This window comes from Rissa tridactyla, chromosome 3 (assembly GCF_028500815.1).
Source record: "Rissa tridactyla isolate bRisTri1 chromosome 3, bRisTri1.patW.cur.20221130, whole genome shotgun sequence".
Classification (NCBI taxonomy): domain Eukaryota; kingdom Metazoa; phylum Chordata; class Aves; order Charadriiformes; family Laridae; genus Rissa; species Rissa tridactyla.
Genome location: NC_071468.1, coordinates 77,399,938 through 77,420,341, shown reverse-complemented (window position 1 = coordinate 77,420,341; position 20,404 = coordinate 77,399,938). Strand labels below are relative to the sequence as shown.

Genomic DNA, 20,404 nt, shown 5'->3' with positions numbered 1-20,404 from the left:
AAGTTCAAAACAATTATTAAAACAGAAGGGGGGGGGGGGGGAACAAGGAAAAAGACCATCTTTGATCTTTATTTCTTTTATTTGGTGACTAAAGGTTTTCTTCCTTTGTTTCCAGGCAGCAACACAGTTTTCAGTACAGAATGCTTAAGTAAAATATTGACTTCTCTTTGTCAGAACTTACATATGCCTCTTGAATATCCAGGTCTTTAGAGAGCAATTTGAGGATGAATAAACCACAGGTAATCTGCTTTTTCTGTGTGGGTAATTCAGATCACACAGTTCTTGGTTATCACAGAACAGCTGAACATTTCAGGTTGGAAGAGACCTCTGGAGATCATCTGATATAACCCTGCTGCTCAGGGGCAGGTCAAAGCAGCAGGTTGCTGTAGCCATAGGCCTTTGGATATCTTCAACGACCCCACAGTCTCTGAGCAACCTGTTCTAGCATTTGATCACCCTCACAAGGCAAAAAATTCTTCTCACGTCTGTCTCAACATCTATTAATTTACCCACACAATGGGTGAGGAAAACGGGGCACACAAACAGAGAAGGAAGCTGATCACAGGTTGGATTTGCTGTTTCCACAGATCACATCTAACCTGTGGCCTACAACTCAGCCATGCCTGACTTAAGTTTGGTTTTGATGTTCACCCATACCCATACCTTCCTTACAGGCACACACACTGCCTTTCTGCACTCCTCCCCTGCCCCTCCTCATAAGAACACAAAGTCTTCGGCTTCTCATACAAACGTTGTCTTCAAAAACCAAGGTCTTTATAAAATGCAGCAATTGCATTACCACACTCCGATCACCACCACCTCGGCAGTACTACTAATGACTAGCAAAGCAGACATGATTCTATCAGCACATGAGGAACACAAAGGATGCTGCCAACATGGGCGCTGCCAGGCAGCTCAGGAACCTGAGCATTTCTGTTGCCAGAAGAATCTGTGACACACATGCTGACATGACTTCACGAAACATGTTAAAAATAGTACCCCAGAAAGAATGAACCACTTCTGTGGGCAATGACAAGGGCACCAGGTAAGTGGGCTACGCTAAGACATCGAAAGAAAGATCTGGGATACAAGTCATTTCGGGCTGAACACCATGAAGCAAAAGAACAGCACTGCACGAGTTTTGTTTCATTTTTAGTAACCCGTGTAGGATAACCTAATCTCACTGTTACTTCAGAAATTACTTCTGACCTGCTCCTTTCTGACAGTGAAGCAGAAGTGGTCTTCACTATTCTACTATTGGAAGTGCTTGAGAAGTCTTACATACCTGTTTCTGAAGAAATAGGAGTACCCATTTTATCCTTAGGAATGCCTGACAAATGATCCCTACCTAGACCTAGTGTTTTTGTTTCAGATTCTAAAGGCTCCAACAAGTGCTCGAAAATAAAACCTAAGAGAGATTCTTTTTCATATTTTAGATCCTCCTGAAAAAAGAGACAAGATTACACATTTATTGGAGATGGGCAACTCTGGAAGAGAGGGTATGGAAAGAGGTACACCTGGAATTACATAGAAAAGTTTTAATCACTGGAATTTTGTTTCAGCTGCAAACACAGGTCAGTTTTAGGAAAAAAAAATACCACAAAATAAGACTATTGGCATCAGTACTCATATCTAAAGCATATAAAAGTTTAAAAAGCTCATACAGTCAATTTCTAGGACAATCAAAAACTAACAGAAAACTTAATATCCAAAATAAATGGAAGCCACTGGTTTTCCATCATTCTACCTCAAACAGTAGGAAAGAACAGAAGTACGTCCTAGCCTCCTACGTCCTTTCTGCCTTCAGGCTATTAAGAAAAGCAAAGGCAGCAAGTCTAAAATACAGCTACAGTGGACTCTGCCAGAAAAAGAGATATGAGGAAGCGCGTATGAAACATTCTGCCTACCAGATGCAGACAATTCACCTAAGGGAGAATGCTGCTTGGTTTCAAAAGAAAAGGACTCCTTTCAGCAAGAGACACAGAGTGGCAGAGCTCTGCAGCCTAGGAAATGCCAAGATCACTTTAAAGACGGACTTTCACAAAACTTACGTGCAGCATGTCATCCTCTCTCTAGCCTTGTCTTGGAAACTTGTACCTGTGGAATGCGTCAGGAGATGCAAGTAATATATATAGTATGCAAGTCTTGAGTAAAGGTTATGATCCAAGGGTACCACAGCTCTAAGCATTAAACCTGTCCTGTTTAAACACAAGGTAACAGGCTCAGCTGAAACACTGCTCTTGAGAGTTTCTGATTTTCCTGATTTTCCTTCAGAGTTCTACAGTTTTAATCCTCTAAACTGTGCACTAAATAGGTTCCCATTTCCTTTCAACAGCTATGTATATGTGTATATACACACAATGTATACACACGCAAGTGGCTGAAGTCTTGGACTTTTTCCTACTTCCACAATCACAGAAATTAAACAATGGTATGGACAATATATTTACTGAGATCTTGAAATGGGGCTCTCTGAGCAAATTTACTTTTTTAATCACAGAACTATTTCTCACAGAACAAGTGATGAATACAAATATGAAAACACTACCCTACTGCCTTACTAGGCCATTTTTGCTTAACTCTACTGACAATTTCCTTGATAATTATTGTAAAATAGACTCCACACGGATCTAGTATGGTACCCAGAAATAATGTAAAAACCACAAGATCAGGAAAAAACCCTACACTTACTTTCAAAAGAACCCGCTGACAAAGACTGATAATGATGTTTTAAAGCAGTAACCCATCTTCCCCAGCAACTAAGAAACAGGATTCAAACTTGCAGCAACTCACAAATTCAGCAACTCCTCTGAAGTACTAAATAATTTCAAACCTTATTATAATAGGATTGACTTCTACTGTAAAACCCCCAAATTATGAGGCATGAAGCAAGTTAAATTGATTTAAAGCGTTCTAAAATGCCATTGCTTAAACCCAAAGCCTTCAAAAGGCCACCAGTGTTTCAGTTAAGATTGTTTGGGTTTTTTTAAACTGGAAAGCATGTTCCAGGACTTTGAACTGACCGTACCAGTGAAATGATCTGAACAGACACTTTCTAATTTTCACGTCTATTATTGTAAGAATTGTCCTCATTACTCCAAGTTTCTCTATAAAGAGATCATGTCCAAGTTATCCTCTTCACTAAAATGTTTATAGCTGAATAATCTGACCCTAGTTGTTTCCAAAGATTTTTTTGTCTAGTAAATATTCATAGAAATAATCAAAAAATATAATGTTTCAAGTATCACGTTGTTGTTAACTGTTAAAACTCCAATCAGTTCATAAACTACAGAAAGTCCTGTGAAAGACCTTAATAGAAAGGCTTATTCTTTTCTAGAGCATGTTTTGCAGCAACTAGATTAGGCATAAAAGGGACAAAAAGTAACGTAACTTTTCATTACCACATTGTTCCACACATATCTGCTGACCGAAAGATAGGATTTGTTACTAACAACTTTAATAAATAGTAACATGAGATGAGTCAACATCTTGAAAGTTAACTTCTTTTCAGAGTTTACTTACTTGGACTTTCTGTATACAGAGAGCCTCGCTGGTCTTGGGGCACACTACACTATTCCTAATCAAGCCATTTCCAAACCTTCTTCCTGTTAGTATACTGTCTCATTTGTGCCGACAAAACTGCTAGTGGGACTAACTATATTATCTTTTAAGCTACATCACCTAAATTATCAAATTTTTAGTAGGACTGGACCTACAAGTGCATCAGCAAAACTTTACAATAGAGTCTGAGAGGAATGAGAAAACTGGCCATTTTAATATGGAATGACACCCACATGAGTCAAAGTTAACATTTTAGATTAAATCAACAGCACTGGGCTCCAAGACTTACATGTCCTTAATTATTAGTTTTATTTTATCAATTTTGTGTGGGGAGAAAACCAGAACACATTCAATCCAAAGCAAATGTAGACAAAAATCACTTAGCATACCACCAATCACTAAAAATGCAGTCATGTTCTGATGCACACCTTGAAGAAACTATAATAAAGGTCAGAATTAGTGGACACGGGGATCAGAACCATACATCCATTTATCATCAGTGGGGCTTTTGTAAAGGGAAAGTGAGCTTTACAAACGTTAGTCCTCTAAAGGAAGTAACCATATGGAAGAGGAGATCCTACTGACAGTCTGGGGTTTCCAAAAGGCTTTGGAAAGGTTCCCCTTAAAAGTGTTTCAGGACAACCATGTAACTATTGCAAAAATAAATATGTGACTAGAAGACAGAGTGAATGGCCAGTTCTCACAGCAGAAGGAAACCACCAGGAGTTCTGCAGGAATCTGTGCTAGAACTATGATACTCACATTTCACTAATAAGTAACCTGGGTAAAGGAGTGAGCAGTAAAATAAAGTTTCTGGGCTGTATTGACTTATTCTAGGTAACATGGACAAGGGTATTGTGGAGAACTGTAAATATCAAGCAAGTGGACTACAGAATGGCACATGCAATTCAGGGTATGAAAATGTAAAGAGCAATGAGGACTGTCCTAATTTTATATATGCAAGGATAAGCTTGGGGCTGACCACTACCTCTCAGGAATGCGATCTTGGCACTGTGAGAAACTGTTCTATGAAAACATCATCTGAATACTTATTAGTTACAAAAGGAAAGCAAATGTTTAGAGCATTCCTATGAAGAAAGGGAGAGAATATTATTCCACCACGTAAGCTTAAGGTATGTACAAACCTTGAGTATGATGCATAGTCGTCCTAGCTCGCACCTCTCAAAGAGGAACAACTAGAAAACATTCAATTAAGGTGAACAAGGGCCATCAAACGTATGAGAAGATTTATGTCCAAAATATAAGCTACAAATCTTTCAGCTGGGAGAGAGAAGTGCAAGGAGAGGTAACAGAAGGCTGTAAAAAACCTAAGTGACAGCCAGGACAGGCAGGATTGAATGTTTACTGCCTCTTCCAGTACAGCACATAAAGATCGTCAAATAAAATCAGATGCAGGTGCAAAACAAAGGCCATTACTTGCAGTGTGGGCAGCAGAGCTGGTGAACTCCTTGCCACAGGATGGTATACATGCTATGCTAAAAGAAAGTCATTGAACTAAAAACCATTGGAAACTGGGAGAATATGCAAAGGAAGCATAATTTATGCTTGTCCTGTCATTCCCTCCTTAAGGTATGCACTATCACATAAAGATGACATCTGACCTGACCCACTATATCCACCCTTTTGTTCTTAAAAAATTTAATAAAAATTTTAAAAAAACTATCAATATTTGAAACTTTATTGGTAAGCCTTTGTAGAAGTCAATGCTTTGTAGAAGCAAATATCCTAGTTACAAATAGTTCAAACAGCTAACCAAGATAATGGCATCTTTTGAATCTAAAAATGCATTCTCTCCAACAGATATATATTTAGAATGCTTGTAAGTAATTTTCTGTACAAGGGAAATATTAAGTGAAAATCTGAAAACACCTCTTCAATATTCTCAACTGTACGCTTATTTAAAAACTGGTGCAGACACAAATCTTTTTGCTCAGGAAAGAAATTAAGTACCTATTTTGGGCTTCTCCTTACTCTTTGTATGGTCTAGCCAGCATTACCTCCCTTATCATGAAGCGGAGGCACATGCGTGTCCGGTCCTGGCTAGCAACTGAGGGAAAGGACTACAAATTCCTCAGTGGGGAGAAGGCAGCACCACAGCATGAAAGGACGCAGCAGCAGCTCCAAGCTAGACTTGTTCAATTGCTGCAGATCTGCACCCTTCTTCACAAGCATGAATTTGAAGGAAAAAAAAAAAAGCCACCCCAAAATCTTCACTTTGGAATTGCTGTTGCTCCCATTCCTCATCATTTACCTTGCTCCTCTCTCAAATTCCTGCTCCTCCTGAAAGAATGGTTTAGCTGCTCATAAAAACAAAACTAAATCATCACACTTTACCCTTAAATATATCAGGTTAAAATACCACTAACTTGAATTCTCTAATACATAGCCTATACATCCTGGTAGTAGTTCAGTGTCATCTACATGAGTAGTTCAAGACATCTTTGCAGCAAGTATAAAATGAACAACAAACTCTTACAATACTGTTTTCATAAGCTTCCATAAAAAAGGCTGAATTAAAAAAAAATAGAAATAGCTTTAATGTAATGAGAGATAAGGTTCTTGTAATAGCTTGATCTTTATCTTGCAACAAAAAGCTTTTCAGAATTAAGTGTTCTGGACAGTCTTGAAGCTGCTCAAGTAATCTCTAATAGAGGGTTATTAATTTTATTTTACTGCTAGGAGGCTACAATGCTTACAAGAAGATAACAATACTTCCAAAAAAATCCATGAAAAGACATGCCTTTTTTCCAAATAACAGAACAGCTTAGATGACCCTGTCCAAATGCTTTGTTTTGAAAAATATTTTTAGAGATAATTGCTAGGCATCACTAATGACATCTCATAATGTTTGCCCTTTCTTCAAATGTTTCTGCAAAAAAAAAACCCAACCCTACTACTTCAAAATAGCAATATAGCAAAAAATTAACAAAACAGTATTAAGTATCCCTGTTATATTCTATTCTCCCATTTAACAGTCACCTAATAAGCTGCACTTTTCTGAACTTCAAATGGTTTAAGTTAACCATATCTCTCAATACCTCAAAAAAAATCGATTTATATGTAATAACAGTTCTTAAATGCATAACTGAGTTTCACTGACTCTCCTCCCACTTCCTGACAAAATGCTCAAAGGTTATATTAACAGGAAAGGATAAGCACATGCACATACAGGCACAAAATGCTTATATTCACAGATATCAAGTTTTCACACCCATGGTCGTCTACCGCATTAGCGGTGAGCCTGGCATCCTGTGGTTTTATCCCATCCTTTTATCCTGTCCTGTACCAGCATCCTGTACTTTTATCCTGTACTACCAAATACCGAAATACTGTGAAATACTTTTGAGGTAATGTTAATGAGATCTCAGTGAGCTGTGAGCAAGGACAGGGGTCACAATTAACCCACTCCCAGTCTTACCTCACCAGAGGATTAGAAGCAGCACGGAAGAATTTTACCCCAGAGTGGGAGCAGCAGTATTAGGTAGTACCGAGATGCCCTTCCTCTCCCACAGCTGCTGTAAGGTACAAGTGCTCATTACTCCGTTACAAATAAAACAGAAGAAATGCTGCCTGCATTCTCTACATCAGCTTGAGTCACATCCAAGTTGCAGACTCACTGTTTGGCCTTAAAGAGCCAAATAAACTTTATAGTCTCAGTTCCTCTGCTTCCATCTTAAAGCAGGGGATTAAGATGGATCTCTGAAGACAGCCTCGAGATCTACAGATGAAAAATACACCAAAAATTACAGAGAAACCTTCATATTTACACTACTACATATAGGGATATCCAGTGTCATGGGTAGATACACTTCTATTCAAGGTTTTGAACATGGGTGCCAAGTATTATATATCTACAGTAATAGGCAAAAAACCTACTGCTTCAAAATAACAATATAGTAAAAAAATAATTAAATAGTATTAAGTATCACCATTATATTCTGTTCCTCCTTTTAATAGCCACCTAATAAGCTATATTTTTTAAGTATTTCTGTACTTTCCCCAGCCTCGATGCAAAAACGCTGGACTAGAACAGAGGTCCTCAAACAGCCTATGCTACCTCCTAGAGGCATGGCATCTTCATAGATTAGCAGGGAATAGCCTCCTTTAACCAGATTTTTTTAAAGTTTTTCTTTGTATTAGCCTGGTGCTCTTCAGGAAAACTTCTGCTACGTCTCTGAAAAATTTGAGAGGGGAGGCTGCCGGCGAAAAAGGCTAGTGAGCAACAAGGCAACATATAACTTGGGGCGGATGGAACACAGGACCAACAAAAAGCACCCCCACACTTCATATGGACTTCTATCACAATGAAAGTAAACTGAACAGCTCTTATCCATTTCATCACTGTTTTTTTCCTAGATATGAAAATTCAACAGCTCATGGTTTGTTGATGGGGTTTTTTTCCTCCCCATTCCTACAATAGGTTTTTCTGTTCTTACACTTCAAGTAGTAAGATCCATGTTCCAAGCAGAATAGCTCCTACAGCCTCTTTCCTCTCTTAAGAAGAGACTGAGACAGAAATCTTTCGTTAGCATTATCCCTGCACTCACAGCTATTATACTTTGGGTTTTTTGAACTGTTTTCAACATCTTGTTTTGTTCAAGCTACTGTAAAAAAAATACGGAGAGAGACTTTTATTCTTTCCAGCAGCTTTGCAACACATTATGAATATCCAGTGCCCTAAACCAGGATAATTTATTTCATGTAGACCTAAATCAACTCAGAAATTGGACGAAATGACAAGCTTTCACAGATACACGTACTTAACTACAAAGCACACTGCACTCTATGACCACCTGTTTCAGCACAGCTTTATAATTACGTGTCTCAATTCAGCAGCACAGGTATAAGTCAAAAAGTACACAAAGTTCAGCAAACACATCTGCATTGTGCAACAACTGGTGCATTATCCAACTAAATTCAATCACCTCTTGCTCTCCATTTCCTTTCTAGATGCTGATGATGAGCCACACAACCTACAAGTGAAACTGGTTCAAAGCAAGTCCAACAACACGAAGATACTTTGACGGGCACTGAGACATCCCTAATTGCTGAGAAAAACCATCTTCTCTTCAACTCTCACAATTAACTTTTTGAAAAACAACTTTAGAATTCCCACTTCAGAAAATACTCTTTAGTTAAGAAGTGAATCTGCAACAGAATAACTTTTTAGCAACCATAATTTTTGTTTCAAATCAAGAACAGTCCTTGCAATAGTTTTCCTCCCACAAAAAGTTGTGGGCTTTTTTAATAATAAAACACACACACACATTTTAAAGATACAAGTCAAGGATAGACAACATGGCAGTTTCACCATAACCTGAAGCCATCACCACCACTGAAAGAATCAGTCTTCTCCCCTCCCAGCTCAAAGTTACGTCCTGCAACATCACAGGCATCCACAAAGTGAGTCATTCCCAGAAACTAATACATATTAAAAGACAGGGGGAAAAGGCAAAAAAACCCCCCCATTTTAGCTCAAATGAGTTAATTCCAGTCCCCCACACTGCTCAGATGCTCTATTTGGCACAAGGGAGGGGGAGAAACACAAGACTTACTCCATCAGAGCACTGTTACCTTGAAGCAGTTATGAAACTGCAGCCCAAGACACAAAGCTAAACAATTAACCTTTTACAAGAGCCTTATTAGTTCCACAATGAACACCAAGGAGATAAAGTCATTGGGACAAATCCGTTTTACAAAGTCAATTACTTGCTTGTTTGGTTTATCAACGCCGAGGTAATGAAATTATAGGACAGTTCACAGGGTGACTACCACACCACAGCAAAACCATCCCAAATATAAATATTGATCCCTACCACAGCCTGCAGCAACTCTTCATAAGGCCTCTCTCAGAATGCCTGGAGAAAGCAGGTTTAGACACCCAGGAAATAAAAGCAGCTCAAATTTTACTCAGGATTAGAGCGACAAAACAAGTTAAACCATGCTGTTCTTCAAGACAGTGGTATTGAAAAGGCCTTTCAAAAGTTTATTTAAAAATAAAAACAACTTCAGAGTAAAATCTTAATGGCTTGCCAAAAAAAGCTATCCTGCTAAAAATCTGACATTAGGTAACACATTTTGAGTTTTCTCAAAACAGTAAAGCAGTATAGAACTATTTTTATGTTCCAATCTTCACTATGGCAAAAATAAACACTGATTTTTTTTTTTCCTTTAATTTACTCTATGGGCATTTACCACAAAACTACAGCCCAGAACAAATGTTACAGACCATCGGCAATTCCCAGATTTTTGGTGCCAAACCTCACTTGAAGAGAGCCATGAACGTTTTGCACTCCCGTTCCTCCCCCTCTGCTGGCGCTCCCTACTCTATCAAGTACCAGCAGTCTTTGGCAGCGCACTTGTAGGAGGAAGTAGCGGGCACCAAAGGCGCAACCTCCCTGCTATAAGCATTTCACTCTTGCTTCAGACTAGCTCTAGTCCACTCTCATAAAACAATGTGGCTGAAGGACATCTTCCCACCTAATTTTTACCAAAAAAGGCATCTGCTCTGTGCCTTTCGGGTGCTCTGGTTTGCATTCCAAATAGGTCTTGAAGTGAGGAAGACAGGCATGTGATTTGGCTAAAAGTTCACTCCAACACAGTCTTCTCACTCCCGTCATGCTGAAATAGTTAGCTAGTCCACCTGGACCTCACCAGCTCTGCCCAGGGCCACAAAGGCATCTCTATGCTGGACTCTCTAGCACAGGTAGGACAAAACACAATTCCAGAACAAAAATGTTAGCTGGTCCTACATGGAGGGAGCAGAAGTCTTGGCAGAGCTTATTCAGTTTGGCCCTGTACTGTGCCTCACTGGTTGGAAAACCTGCTCTAAATTAGTATCAAAATAAACATCTCTTATCAAAGTCTAGATATTCCGGCTCATTACAGGAGTCAGAAGCTAGCAGTGCTGGAAATTTTCTCTTCTGAAGACAAAGGTCTTCTCTTAGCTTCCAAAAAGATATATGAGCTTTGGTTTGTTTGGCTTTTTATACTGAAGTATTCTGAAAACAAGAAGTTGTGGCTAAACAATCGGTACTTTGCATCATCACAAGGTTTTAATTTATTCCCAACATCTGGTTCAAATGCTGGAACAGGTATGGCTGAATACATACAAAGTTGAGTGAAGACTACTCAGAGGATTTTGCTGGAAACGAGTCGCACAAGAGGCATACAAATAAACAACTAGAACACCACAATGAAGCATGGGAGCGCTCCAGTAGTCCTGACTGCAATCTGCACAACACCTCAACTCTTTATTCAAAAAGAGCCTGCAGAACAGAACTCAACCTGGAGACTGCAGGCACACTATTAAACCGTATGCTAAAAATTGGACTACACTGACATTTTAAAATCCATTAAAACAATTATGAGGCAGAAATCATTCTTTCATTTCCATTCATTGCCATGCTTGGTGATTTCCACTTAGTTGACTCATTTTTGTACCAACAGCGTAATAAAATTTACCTTGTGTTTTGGGAAGTATGGTTTGATACAGCTTTGTAAGAATCTAGCGCTAATTGCAGAACGATATGCAGCAGGCCCTCCACACATCTGACAACGCTGGCTAGAGGGAAAGAAATGAGTAATGTTTAACGGCATGCCTATTTGGAAACCGGGTACAATCCATATAGCCATATATTCTAAAGTCAGGTTTTCATTTTCTGCCATTCTGTAAGGATATGTGAAGATCAAACATTAGGCTAGTAAAGCGTTTACAAGTTTGACAACATTTCTACGGCTTTTCCTGCTTCTGTCAGTCCCTTGAAAGCAAAGTTAACAGCACTGAGCATCACTGCTGATGGTGCCATACCATTCTGCACAGCATCTCAACTAAGTCACATCAGTTCTCCCAAGAAGCAGCTGCCAAGAACTACAGAGAAGGTAAAACAGTATTCAAGAGAAAGAGCGATTTTCTTTCCCGCTGCCTCCCACCCTTCACCAGAACAAAAATAAAACAAGAAATCTTGAGTTCTGGAGAAAGGTTACAGAAGTAGAGTTGTCTTCTCTCTCTGATCCCCTGCTCCTTAAAAACAACCCCAAGATTACAAAATGTCTTCAACAGCAGTAACGCCTCCCTCTTGCAACAGTCAGGACTCTGCAAGACAAGGCAGAGAAACCTTTCTCTACAACAGAAAGAACTAACTCCTCAGCTGCACAACAGGTAGCATCTGGAGGGCAGAGATAAATCCTCCAAAGAGGTTCTTGAGCCTGTGCCCTGTCAGAAGCCACAGGCATGTTCGCCAGCAACCAAGATTGCAAACAGCCAGGATTTAGCACCAACACAGCATTTGTCCTGTCAATTTTTCTTCTACTTACTCCTTACTAGAGGGTATAGAAGTAAGATTTCATTGTTGAGTACTTCTTTTACGTACAAAACTAAGTTAAACAGAACCGTACAAGCCATTTAAAATGTCGTATAAAAACCCTAAATAACCACCACATAGTGAACGTAAAAAAGACGCAGTGAATAAAAGGGGTTTTTCTCAGATTGCAAAGCACAAGCATTCTTAAAAGGTCAGTAGTTTCAGCGATAGGAATCGGCATCAAGCATTCCTGGCCTGCTGAGCATTTATTGTTCTGCCTTCAAACACAGTTACTACAGCCTTTTTAATCTCAAAACTGTGGTTAAAAAGGGGTTCCTGGCAGCCTACGTACCAAAATGCCTTCTTTCTCCAAGAACAGAGGGATGCAGGAAAGACAAAGGGGGAAATTACTGCAAAAATGAAATTTAACAGTATTCAGAGAAACTTTCCAACAACGCTTGGGCCACAGAACATCATCCCAAAGGGTGGAGCAGGAACCAAGCACTTGGGACACTGCATGACTTGCAATGGGAAAAAAGAATTAGAGCCCCATTTTCACGCTCGCTGTGACCTTTCAGCGCATAAAAGCGGAGCCCGGTAACTTTTCCTCTTTGGCCTCAACTCCAAAAAACAACGTTCAATAGTTTATTCTTTTCCCACGATGCAAATTTAGGTCACCCACCCCGAAACACCCAGGGAAGACAAGGGGGGGGGGGGGCGCAGAACAAAAAGGAAAAAAAAAAAAAAAAAAAAACAAAACAAAGCGTTACACCCCAGCGCTACAATGACTCTGCAGGAGCAGAGGCGCGGAGCCGAGCGCGCTTTCGGGGCGGCGGGCTCGGACCCTCACGTTTGCCGCCTGCCCCCCCCACCTCCCGGGGTACGGGGAACCGCTAAATGGCTGACACCGACTACTCCGACAGACCGGCGCCCCCCAGCCCTTCCCACCCCCCCGAGAAGCGGCTGCTCCCGGGGCCGCTCCCCGCAGCGACGGCCCGGGCGGGGCGGAGCGGAGCCGGTGCGGACCCGGCACGACGGGAGGCCCGGGCCGGCCCCGCTCTGCTCTGCCGTGGGGGCGGCGGGGTCGCGCCGCCGCCGCCGGGGGTGGGAGGGGAAGGCCCGTGACGGCAGGCGGAGGCGCAGGCCGGGCCCGGGCCCGGAGCCGGGCCCGGAGCCGGGGCAAGGCCGCTCACCGGCGTGCTGGTCCCGCGGCCACAGGTAGTAGGTGGCGGGGATGACGATGAGCCCCACGAAGCTGGTGAGGAAGTAGAAGAACGTGTTGCCGCTGTCGTCGTACTGGAACTGCTGCCCCGCCATGGCCGCTCAGCGCCGGGCCGGGCCGCGCCGGCAGCCCACACGCACACACCCCCCCGCCGCTGCCGTCCCCGCCGGCGGCCCGGTGCGAGGGGCCGAGCAACAGCCGCTCCGGGATCCCGCGAGAACGAGCGCTCCCCACACACACACACACCCCGCCTCCTGCCGGGCGCCGCCGCGGAAGGAGACGTGTCACTATGCAGCCACCATAGCCATTGTGGCGTCACGGGAGGCGCGCGCCCGCGTCCTCCCCACCCACCCACGCCCCCGCCCGGCCGCTGATTGGCTGAGCCAAAGCTCCGCCCCTCGCCATGCCCGCGCCGCGAGAGGCGCCTGAGGAGAACCGGAAGGGGGGGCCGTTCCGTCCCCTCATGTCCCTGTCCCGGTCCCCGTCCCGAGGGGCGTCGTGACCCGGCCCGGCTCCCGCGGGCGGACGGCCAACCGAAAGCGATGGCCTGCAGGGAGCCGCCTCTTCCCCGCAGGATGGCGCCCCGGCCCCGGGGTAACGCCTCGGCCGCCGCCGCCGCCTGTCCCCTGCCCCTAATCCCCGCGCGAAACGGGCGTCCCCCGCAACTGCTGGGGCCTGGAGGCCGGAGAGGGCCGTGACCGGCGTCTTGCGGTGTGCAGGGGAGATCGTGGGGTCGGTGCTGGTTCTGTCCCAAGTGGGACCGAAGCTGGGCCGCTGTGCGGGAGCAGCGGGGGTTTGCGCTGGGTGTGGGGTCTGCGAGGGGAATGGGAGCGGGGAAGGCTGCGGGAATACAGGCGGCTAGGGAAGAGAGGAGGGCAATGAGGTGGAAGCCAAGAAGCAACATTCGGGGATAAATAAGGGATCAAGAAGCACAGTGTTCTTAAGACGTCTGAGAACTTGGATAAGGAAAGTAGTTCTCACGTATGAATTCCAGCATTTGGAGGGTGGACCCTGCGCAGCGATGTGAGGGCAAACATTTAAAATGTGTCTAATCCTTAGTTTAGTTGCAGGAATTATCATATCTACAAGAGGATGTGACCCTAAAGGTGTGAAATCAAAAGGGAGATACTGTGTCGGAATTCATCACGCATTAATGGCAAGTTACCGCTTTGAAGTAGAAGGGGCTGCTAATCATGCCCACGCATGAGAATATGCCCGTCACTACAGCTTCAGAGTCAGGTGTAGAGACACTCATAAACGGGATCTCATAAATATCTCACCATTTCAGTACTTGCAAGTTCACAATATGGGAAAACATGACACGGAAGTTGTGATGGCATCACCATGCAAGGGAGGTGTTAGGCATACCTTAGAGGGAAACAAGTGCTGTCCCAACATTAAGGAAGACTCTGATGTGGGAAGTGGGGAGAAAGGTAATAAGCGAAAGGTAATAACCAATGAGTGGCACCAAATGCCCTGGTGCCATGATATAGTAATCCATAGATGGAAGAAGTCTCTTTATTTTTTTCAGGGAGAGGACTTTGTTTTAATTAAAGTTTTTTTAAAAAAGATTTTTTTTTATTGATGCTCTGTAATTGTTCCCAGTTAGATCTTTGTAGAGGTCATAGGCAAAGTCTAAGATATTTCCTTCTATGTCTTTTGATATATACACTGCCTTTGAGTATTGTGCACCCTCTGCAGTGATGACAGCTCTTGCAGTAGCTGTTTTGGAAGATACCTGAATGCATGGAACTCACCTCCCCCTGGGTTTATAGTCCTTTATGTTTCAGTGAGGCAGTGAAAAGCTTCTGTACAGTGCAATATGCAAGACAGATAAAAATCTGCATGTGTACTGAACCTATTTTTGTAAGCAGAGAAAATGCGCTTTCTGCAACTGTGTTCGGCCGCTGAGTCTGGTACTTCAGTCAGATAAAGAGGCAGAGCTCTCAAAGATTATTCAGTTCCTACAGGTTTTGTGAAAGCAACCTGTTAGATGAGGAGAGCTTGTGGGTGCATCAGCTTGAAGGCCCAGCAGTGGGTGAGCTAAGATCTTACTGGACACTGTAAAATCCACATGGGAGACAGTGTGGGTAAGTGCCCTGTAGAAAATTGCTGGACGATGCATTCAGCCGATCACAGGAGCCAGATCAGGAGGAAAGCAGGCATCACTCATGTTGCAGATGATGAGACTGCTTCTTAATGCCACTGTTTTGGAGCCCAACTAGGGATTTTCATCAGTTGCTGGCAGCATCGCTCTTTTGCTCTGTTGGCTTGTGAGGGGGTTGCCTCTGGCATTAACTGACCTAGTGAGGGAATCCCTGGAGGGCTGCTCTTGGCCTCATCCTGTTTCTGCTTTCCCCCTGCCAGTCTGTCCCAGGAGCCACTGGAGAGGAGGGCCTGGGAAAAATAATTCCTGCTATCCGGCTCTGGTAGTGCAGGGCTCCCTGGGCAGGAGGTAGATTGCCTGGTACTTGAATAGCAGTGAGCAGAGGCCGTTGTAGCATAGACCCCAATGGTTTATTTGAGTGGCGTTCCTTGTGTACACAATTTCCCCATAAACTGATGGTGATCCTGAGCATCCTGGGGGAAAGGGAGAAGCAGTGTTGCTTTTTCCACTCATGGCCTGTCTGGAAGGTCATCCCAGTTAAAAAAAAAAACAAAACACCTGCTTGTATTTCAGGGGCAACTGGGACCACTGCAGGTGAAGACAGTATTATGAGAACTCGACAGTAGATAACTATTTCTATACTAGAGGAATCTGATCTTCCCAAAACGCTCTCAGAATACTTTAAGCACCCATTGTGTCAACTCAGAAAAGCACTCTTTCTCGACACAGCATTGTTATGCTACTAGCAGTTGTACTGGACCCTTCCACGGGGGCAGGGGCCATGCAAATGTGTTACTGCGGCCATGGGGGCTGCCCCCGATATCTCACAACATACTTCTGCAGTCCACCTGGCTTCCCTTCAGCACCCTGCACCAGGTTCAAATCGCTCGGTGTTATGCACCCAGTGATTTGCACAGTGGTTTCGCAGTCACCAGCATCTCTTGCACATCCACTGGTGATGTTTCCGGTCTCGTTGGAGATTGTCAGCTGCTGACTGCCTCTACCAAGCATGCACCTTCAGACCTTCAGGCTTTTATCAAGAGAATGTTACCAAAATGTAGCCTACTGAGTTCAATCCTACCTTAATTCCTAACCACACAAGCCAGAGACCCAAATTATTGTCAGGAGAAAGTGCATTGACAAGATTCCATAATTTCTGTGAAAGAAAAGCAATGACAAACCTGATAAGATACCAAAGATGACAGTCAGACTGGTTTAGTGGATAGGAATGGTGAAATTTAGAACATTTCATCTGTAACAGATATGTAGATTCCAAATGGAGTGGAAGATTTTATGACTGTGAAATGGAGATTACAATCTAGCAGATACGCCTACAGCTGTGGGACGTTGTGTCCCAGATGTCATGACCTTCGTGATCTTCTGTAAGGTGGTGGACTGTCTTCCCGCAGACGATGGAGTCTGGAGAGCCTGCATTTCCAGAGGCAGGGACTGTCCGGCAGATGGTGTTATGGAAATTACGCATTTCAGCCACCATAACAGGGTTCAACTCTAGGTTTCTGCTGAATCAATAAGCTGAAAAGAGGTTCTTTTATAAAGTCCTTTTTATTTATTCTTTAGAAATTCAAATGGTTTCAACCTCCAAAGTAGCAATTGTGATAGATTCCTCCATCACCAGTTGTTGTTCATCTACTCAGTGATCCTCAGGTAGCCGTTTAACGTATGAGTAGTGGATCCAGGCTTCCTTCCCTGTAACCTTTACAGCAAAGTAAGAACTTAGTAAGACAGTGTACAGCCCCTCCCCCCTGGGTTCCAGTTTAGATTTACAGGAAAATACTTTAATTAGAACTTTATCCCCAGGCTGCAAATTGTGTACCTGTATCTCTGGAGGGGTGGATTGGTACCGCTGACCCTTTTAATTTTGGAACTTTCCTGTAAATTTAGAATATAGTGTGTTAAACGTTCATCTCCATTCAAGAAGCTGGTTTTGGCCAGGGTATAAATTCCTCATTTGTTGAATTGGGAGACATCCTCCAAATGTCTCCCAAAAAGAACTTCAGTGGGCAATAGTCTAAAGGTTGCCTCAGGGCATTCTGAATGTCCCATAAGGCTAAATTTAATGCTTCTGGCCATTTTACCCCTGTCTGTCTGCAAATTTTTGCTATTCTCTGTTTAATAGTTCAATTCATTCTTTCTACTTGACCAGGTGCTTGAGGGTTCATAAGGAGCGTACAATCTTTTTTCCATCCCTAAACTCTTATAAAATCAGTCAATTATTTCTGCAGTGAAATGCGACCCTCTGTCTGATTCAGTAGAGTCTGGGACTCCATACCTAGGAATAATTTCTTCAAGGAGAGCTTTTACTGCTCCTCCAGTGTCTGCTTTTCTTGTTGGGAAGGCCTCTGCCCATCTTGATAATTGGTCTACTACCACTAGCAAATGTTTATATCCACACACTGCAGGCATATCAGCATAATTTATTTGCAATCTTTGGAATGGGAAAAACAGCTGTGGTCGATTCCCAATTGAGAACTTTTGACAGGTAGGACAGGTATTAATAATTCTTCCAGCAGCTGCATAGACACCTGGGGCCGCCCATGCTTGCTGTACGTGATTAGCCACTGCTTCCATTCCTCCGTGAGCTTTATCATGCAACCATCTAGTTACAGTAATCAGGTATTTCTTCAGTAAGACAGGTTTTCCCCCTGTTGTCCGTATTCCATCTTCATCTGCTGCTGCTTCCCACTTTTTCCACTGTTCCTTTTCTTCACTTGTCACATCTGATCGGTGTAATTCTTTTGGACGATCAACATCAAGCCATGATCTCTTATCTGAAGTAACAGCTATGATCTTCACCACAGGTTGACAGGCCACAGCTTTCGCTGCTGCATCAGCAAAGGCATTCCCTTTGCTGACTTCAGTTGTGTCCCGTGTTTGGGCTGGACAGTGAGCCACAGCAATCTCTTTGGGAATCTGAATTGAGTCCAACAAGTCCCGAATTTTTGTTCCACTAGCCACGGCTTTTCCAGAAGGGTTGAGAACCCCCATTCTTTCCGCAGTATGCCTACCGACGTACGCCTTGAATCCGTGTAGATGGTTACTCACTTTCTGCTTCCCAGGCAAGCTGCTCGGGCTAACGCAATTAACTCTGCCCCTTGAGCACTAACCATTGCTGGAAGGGGTCTGGTTTCTACAACCTGCCATTGGTCTGCAATTGTGTATCCAGTCTTTCATTGCCCATGTACATAGTAGGATGATCCATCTGTAAATAAAACAAGATCCAGGTTTTGTAAGGGGAGATTGGTGAGATCTGCTTGTGGCTTACTAATAGTCTGGATTACCATGTCTCATTGGTGATGTTCTTCCCCTTCTCCAGGTATCGGTAGCAGTGTTGCCATTTTCAACGTGTTACACCTCTTTAGAGACACATTATCTGCATTTAAAAGAGTTCGTTTATGTTTATGTGCACACTGGGGAGACAAGGTTTGCGTTGTGTATTGGTTGAGAAGTAATCCAACTTCGTGTGGCACATAGATCATAATTGGGTGCCCTAATGCTAAAGATCGACCTTTTTCCCACTATTGTGGCTGCCGCTACTGCTGACGTGATGCATGTTGGAGCTCCAGCTGCCACTGGATCCAGTTGAACAGAATAATATGCCACAAGTCTTTGATGAGGTCCTAATTTCTGCATTAACACTCCACCAGTCACCCCTTTTTGTTAGTGTATATACAGATCAAAAGGTTTTGTGTAGTCTGGAATCCCTAAAGCTGGAGTCAAAGCCAAGGCCCCTTTATAGCTCTAAAGGCTTTTTCCCATTCTGGCCCCTATGTAATGGGTTCTGTTTCTTCATTTTTTGTTGCCTCTGTCAGAGGTTTGGTTCGTTCCCCTAATCCTGGTATTTACTATCAGCGAAACCCAACTGCACCTAAAAACCCTCGTAGCTGTTTTTTTGTAACTGGCCAAGGAATTTCAATTATAACTTTTACTCTTTCTGGATCTATTACTCACTGTCCTTCCTTTAAAATGAACCCCAGATATTTCACTTGCTTTTGATACAGGGGGACCTTGGATGGAGATGCATGACGTCCCTTGGTTGCTAAGGCGGTACATAAATATAGTATCTTTTAAACAGTTCTTACAATTTCTACTAGCTATTAGTAAATCATCTACATATTGCAATAAAACTGATCCACCAGGTAACTCAATATCCTTTAGATCGTCTTTCAATAATCCAAGAAAATATGGTGGGAGACCCAGTAGACCCCTCTGGAAGGTGAGTCCACGCCGACTGTTGTCCCTCCCAGGTGAAAGCAAACAAGGGTTGGCTTTCTTCATCTATGGAAATAGTGAAGAATAGAATACTGGTGTCAAAGCAATCACAGTGAAACACTGAGCCCAACATGGTATTTGCAAGAGTACAGTAGAGGTTAATGGTTAATTAACTTTTTAATCACTCTCAAATCTTGAACGAATCGAAACTCAGGTTTCTCACCTTTATCCAAATTATTTTTTCTTACTGGTAACGTCATGGTGTATGGGGATTCACACACTGTGGAGATTTCTTGGGCAAGGTGGTGGTCTATGTTTTCAAATCCTTTTCTCTGTTTCCCGGAGCCAGGCTGCTGTTGTACAGCAGAGGGCGGCCCTCACCTTGTTTTGAAGTGTCTTGGCTGTGCCAGTTCCAGCAGTCCCACGCCAGCTCCCGATTTATTCCACAGTTCCCTGGGCACAGCTTCCAGGGGTTTTGGTATCTCTAAGTCAGGATCCTGAACTTCAGATATTACGCATACCCCCTCGCTTATCAAATCAGCACCCCGGGTGATAGATTTACTTGTACATCCTGGGTTTGGAGGAGATCGGGAACTCCTCTGCTATTACAAATCTTCCCCACACCCCTTTATTTCCTATTGTTAATAGTAATGGCTCACTAAAAACATGTTCTTCTTTTCCCGCTACCCCTTGAATTAATACCTTGGCCTGTGACACAGATCCACTCGGTACAAAATTTAAAAGTGATAGTGTTCTTCAGTGTCGACTAAAAGCTGAACTTCCTTTCCTTCTGTTTTCCCAATTATACATCCCTTACGATTCAGATGAGCTTTCCACATCCCATAGACTCCAATTTACACAGAATCTTCTGAGTTCCCTGCCTCCAGTCATTGCGGATGACTTCTTGATTCCTGTCTTACCCCTCCCATGTCCACTTTTCTTCGAGGACATTCGCTTTGC

At 43.1% G+C, this 20,404-nt stretch overlaps 1 protein-coding gene across 1 annotated transcript in view; it reads right to left on the bottom strand.

The window, feature by feature from the left end:
* Positions 1 to 13,419, bottom strand: part of SEC63 (SEC63 homolog, protein translocation regulator) — a 62,207-nt gene extending 48,788 nt beyond the window's left edge. The window contains exon 1 of the mRNA XM_054195147.1: positions 13,079 to 13,419. Coding sequence (XP_054051122.1) covers positions 13,079 to 13,202 — 124 coding nt within the window. The 5' untranslated portion in view covers positions 13,203 to 13,419. The remainder of the gene's footprint in view (positions 1 to 13,078) is intronic.
* Positions 13,420 to 20,404: the final 6,985 nt, after the last annotated feature.